Here is a 5,564-nt window from a genome sequence, read left to right as displayed (position 1 = left end):
TGGGAGTGTAAAATTTATTAATAATGTGTATAATAGTAATAATAATGTGTATCTACCTATATTTATATTTTGATGCATTGCAATTTTTGTTCACATCTGGTTGTTTTTAACAGATATTTGCATATGCAAAATTTATATCACAAAGAGCTAGTGCATAAATGAGCTAGAGGCCGAAACAGAGATCCACATATCAATATTTGTTCTGTCTAAACAAATATATCGTCAATAGGTTTTTTATCCAGATTTGTACTGGTTTCCATTTCCTTGTTCACACAGGGCATTTCAAAAAAGGGAAAAATTCATCTAGCATTATGAATATGATCTTTTTATGATCATAAGCCTTAAACCGTACAGCAAGACTGCACATTCTCCATTTAGATACTTTTTCATTGGATTTCATTTTTCCCAAATTCAGTGATTTATGCTTTTATTCTTATTCTTATTATACATTTTATTTTAGGTGCCTTTCTTGACACTCAAGGTCACCATACATTATCAACAATTAAAATACAATGCAATTGCCATTGCAAAATGATATGTAGCTGTTAACAAGAAAGAGACACATTTTTCTGAATGTCATGTGACTGGGTTTATATTAAGTGAAAACGTCAAGGCCTACTGTTAGGACTATTTGAAAATATAACATTTCAATACAGTTTAGACTTTATTTACATTAATACAAACATTTCAACTGGAAACCATCAGGAGACCAGAAAGCTTCAATGTCTGGTCAATGTTCGGTATCAGTTCTTGCTCAAAGTCCCAGACTCTTTTGTCTACAAACAGTTGGTCTTTGGTAAGATGACCCTGCAGTGGGACTCTCACATGAACAATCCTACATACATTCAACGGAACATGGTAACAACCTCCAATTTCTTTCAAAGTGGTATGCACTGAGGTTTGCTGCACCTTCCTTGGGTTGACAATCATCTTTGTGGGATTGTAAATGTTCTTTCGATCAGGTTCTCTGTAAATATGCTCCATGATATTGACACCAGGAATATTATTCCATTCTGGCCGTTTGAACTTCCCAGTGTCCTCAAACTGTGTTTTGGGGAATATGTGGTTCTCTATGAGGAACACCCCAACATTGGGATGAGCAGACTGAAGATCCTCCATAAGAGGTGGTAAATTGGTGTGTTTGTACGGCATGATGATCTCATCAATATCATTCAGGAGAATGTACCTGGATTGATACATGTGCCTGTAAATGCACTCGTTGAGTGTTACTAACTGACCATAATAATGGACATCGCCCTTGTGCAGCTTGATATTCCAGCCTGAGGCCGGGTTCAGAAACTTGTCGATAGGCCATGAAACAATCTCCAATATCCCCTCTGTTTCATAATGCTTTAAGAGCTTTTCCAGGTCTGGTCCACATTTCGTTTTATAGATGACCACATGCTGTACACCCAGAAGCTTGTACATCTCTATAGTTTGAGCAAACTGCAGTACATTGTTGTAGTCGCCAAAAAGGTTGGAGATGCAAATGGTGAAGTTAAACTTGAAAGTCTCTCTTGGCACCTTATTTCGAATTGGCAGATACTCCATCTTGTGGTCAAATGAATTGTTCTTATCAGTTGTTATGAGGACATGTGTTGCATTTTGCATGTGTTTACCTTTACAAATCACATCTGAGGCACCATACGGAAAGCCAAAATGGTCTTTGTGTATCTGGACATCAGCCTGAACAGTTCTGCAGTCATGTTCAGTGCTGCAGTAAACACAGTAAAGTGGCTGAAGACTGTTTCTGTTGATTATGCTGATGACTCGAATGACCCCGTCCAGTCTATGGTCAATAAAAGCAGATACCATTAAATGCGTTGAGCCATTGATGAGCATTATGGAATTTGAAGCCTCCCGGATTTTTTGTTTAGTGTAGTGTATGTCATTTGTAGGACTGTCCATGTACACCAAAACCAGGATGCCAAAAACAGTGACAATAAATGATAGTGAAAGAAGTGCCTTAAATTTTTCCATCTGTAGAAAAAAAGCAAATACATGTGTCAAAAACAAAGCAAAATGTTAAAAACAAACAAACTCTTATGCTGAAAGCTTAAAATAAATATGCATGCGCAAGAGAAGATTTGTAAATGTGTAAATCGCCTTTCAAGTGTAAGAAAAACATATTTGCAGCATTTAACTGTTATTCGTGAGTGTAATTCATGTATTTTGAACCTGCAGCTTCATGCTAACGCAAAATAAGATCTGTATTCTTCAGATTTTCATTTTTCCTCGCTTACACTTTTGGCATGGTTTTTGCGCACAAATGCGACCAAAAGCATTGCAGGCCTGTGAACAGCAATTTACAAGCGAAAACAACAGAGGCAGGAACTGCAAAACAGATTAATTGCGTAAAATCAAACTTTGTGTAAAAAAAATAAACTGTTGGAAATGTCTAAATTACTTGTTGTGTGCATGGAGTAAAAAAGTTCCCGCAATAACCCGATTTGTACAGTCTTTTACCTGCGCTTCCAGTTTCGGCACGATTCTCTCACTCACTGGTTTTTGCAAGCGCGAAGAGGAGGACGAGTCCACCTTCATCATGTAGCCAATCAGATGAGCTTCTCGCTGACACTCGATTTACTCTGATCTGATTGATTCAATAAACACGCCAGTCACCAGAACACATCTTTATCTTTATTTGGCTCAGAAATGTTCTGATTGCCGAAATGGTACTTTTAACGCACACATGTTATGACGATAACATGAAATAAATAAAAGAATAAATAAATAAATCATGATTTCTTAATACATTCATAATGAATTTCGAGCATGTGTTAATGTTATTGGATTGAAATGGTATACATTATATAATCTGTTACATACTCAGTGCTGATGTTAAACTTTACAATCAAAACATTTAATACCCATTATTTATGTAATAATACCATTCTGATGCAGTGTTTTTCACATCATGTCTTTGTTCATTGTATTTAACACTCAATTATATATTTTGAAATATTTTCTTGCAATGTCAATATTGATTCTGATTACTTCCGTGTGACTGACCAAGCTATTATAGCTAGTATGACTAACAAAATGCTTTCTCTGTGTCGAGATTTGACTATAATGAAAAACTGATACTAAATCAACATGAACTCTTTGACTTTTAACTTTGACAAAAAGTAACTAATTATGTCTGAATAAAAACCCAGCAACCAGGGAATACACAGCATACATATGTTTATATATAGGGTTATACAGCCATCTAATGGTTACACGTTGGAATTACAGGTAATAAATGGTGCATCATTTAGAGATGCTCTTAAAATACATGTTAAAGGGAAAAAATATTAGTATAACTAATTTTAGTAAAATAATAATTGTGGAATCCCCCCTGATCAGTAGACTGGTGAAATTATGCATGCAGTAGTGCAGATACTAGGCCTACATTCAGCAGCATCAAGATTACAAACTAATATGGCCTGATGAGCAGGATACATGCACTGAATACACAGACATTTTCTTTAACACACCAGCTCGAAATTCAAGTTAGGCTCATATAGTCAGCCTAATGGTGCACAGCCAATTTAGCAATAATTTATTTATTTATTTTAACATGTATGTGTGCATTAAAAGTACCCTTTCGGCATACGATAAAGATGTGTTCTGGTGACTGACCTGTTTATTGAACCTACATCCTCTTCGTGCTTGCAAATCTCAGTGAGAGAGAATCGTGCCAAAACTGGAAGCGCAGGTAAAAGAAAGACGCAACTGTACAAATCGGGTTATTTCGGGAACTTTTTTGCCCCATGCACACAAGTCATTTAGACATTTGCAACAATTATTTTTTTTACACAAAGTTTGAACAAAAATGTGTAGATGGTAGATGTAGCCTAAACTTCTGTAAAAAAAAAAAAAGTGTGGCCCAAGTAATTTATTATTATAAAACGAATACAAACAGTAGCCTACACAAAAGTAGATTTAATATATATATATATTTCTCAGTAACACTTTACAACAAGGTTTAACAACACTTCTACAGCATTTATTAATCTTAGTTAATGTTAATCTCAACATTACAAGTGTTTTTTTTAAATATTTGTTAACATTATTTAATGCACTGTGAACTAACAAGAAATGTTGTATTAACAGCAAGATTTGTATTAACAGCAACAAAATTAACTTTTGTTAATAAATGCTGTAAAAATAGTTTGTTCGATGTTATTGTTCGTTATGATGCATTTATTACGAGACATTATTGTAAAGTGTTGCGGATTTCTCTTTAAAAATATTTTTATCTCACACTTAATTATTTCATTAATTAAAATGTATTTATATAAGCCTACATAAAAAAACAGTGTTAAACACGTTTCATTACGCTTAACATTAGTTGCAATTAATTTAAGTTTTGTTTGACTTGCCTGACCGAAGTCAACAAAATTGCAGAATTATCTCTGGTGATGATCATTAGGCCTAGCCTACTCATAAATTAAAATAGAAAAATAGACGAAATAGTAACAGTAGGCCTACCTTTACGGTATGGAAACGTTGTAGTGTAGCCTATGTATTCTGTAGCCTATAGAGGTGCGAAAAATGAACAAGCAAAGTTCGGTAGCCTGCATCAAGATGTAAAAACAAAACAGGTTCCTCCATGTGTTAAAGATCCACGTAACTTGTAGGCTACTGCAGGTAATTTTAAGCCAAAGTGCCTTCAGGAATCCGTGACTCGTTAATATGATGCAACAGCCCTTCAGTTCTTGATTGAAAAGTAGACATTATTCCCCCACAGATACGTCTGGAGTCCAAGAAAATGACTATGCAGCGGTGAAGTTCAGTCTGACTGTGCAGAATGAGATGAGCCCAGCTTTCATTTAGCCTACAATGAGGACAGCCCATGCAGCTCTCCAATACTGTAGGCTATTTGAAGCTCCCAGCTTCCCTTTTTCCATAATATTATTTTAATAAAATAAATAATATATATATATATATATATATATATATATATATATATATATATATATATATATATATATATATATATATATATATATGTATATATATGTATCAGGCTTGTGCAAAATTCAGAATTGGCCTCCATTCAATTCATGAATTGGAATTTGAATTGACTCCGCCCCACAGGAAGTTGAATTTGAATTTGAATGACATGAAGTGGAATTCAATTCATGGCAATTCAAAGAAATTCTACACAGTCACACATAGGGTGACCACCATCAAACAAACCAAATGTGGGACGATGTGGGACATGTTACCAACACTAAAACATAACCTGAAACGGTTATATAATGTCCATTTAACTTAATAAAAACATTTGTATTCTGCATTTCAGCTGATAAAAATACTTTGTTATTTATATATACTTCCAGACAACACAATTAGGCTACATCACAATGTAACTTAACATGTCTTTATTTTTCTTGCCATTTAAATTCAACATCACTGAGTAAGGCAGCAGGCATCTTGCAGATCACTATTTTTGAAACAGTTCTGACTAAGTCCAACTAAAATCCAACAAAATAAATAATGAACAAATAAAATATAAAACAACATGAAATTAGTTTATTGACAGCCTTATATATTAAGAATATATGACACCAAAT

The 5,564-nt window shown here is 34.3% G+C and overlaps 1 protein-coding gene across 1 annotated transcript; it reads right to left on the bottom strand.

Annotated features, from left to right (window-relative positions):
- Nucleotides 1-410: 410 nt before the first annotated feature.
- On the bottom strand, nucleotides 411-4,790 carry LOC143732134 (uncharacterized). The gene is made up of 2 exons (XM_077222865.1): nucleotides 4,477-4,790; nucleotides 411-1,980 (listed from the first exon to the last, which is right to left on the bottom strand). The coding sequence occupies exon 2, from the start codon at nucleotides 1,978-1,980 to the stop codon at nucleotides 688-690; it is 1,293 nt and encodes a 430-aa protein (XP_077078980.1). The 5' UTR covers nucleotides 4,477-4,790; the 3' UTR covers nucleotides 411-687.
- Nucleotides 4,791-5,564: the final 774 nt, after the last annotated feature.

Source organism: Siphateles boraxobius, unplaced genomic scaffold (assembly GCF_051911475.1).
Source record: "Siphateles boraxobius isolate OS27281-9 unplaced genomic scaffold, OSU_SipBor_1 9, whole genome shotgun sequence".
NCBI lineage: Eukaryota > Metazoa > Chordata > Actinopteri > Cypriniformes > Leuciscidae > Siphateles > Siphateles boraxobius.
The sequence above is the reverse complement of the archived record's forward strand: the minus strand, read 5'-3'. Positions and strand labels throughout refer to the sequence as shown.

What these genes read in the sequence shown, in the direction of transcription:
- LOC143732134 (XM_077222865.1), bottom strand. Translation starts at nt 1,980, where the DNA reads ATGGAAAAATTTAAGGCACTTCTTTCACTATCATTTATTGTCACTGTT.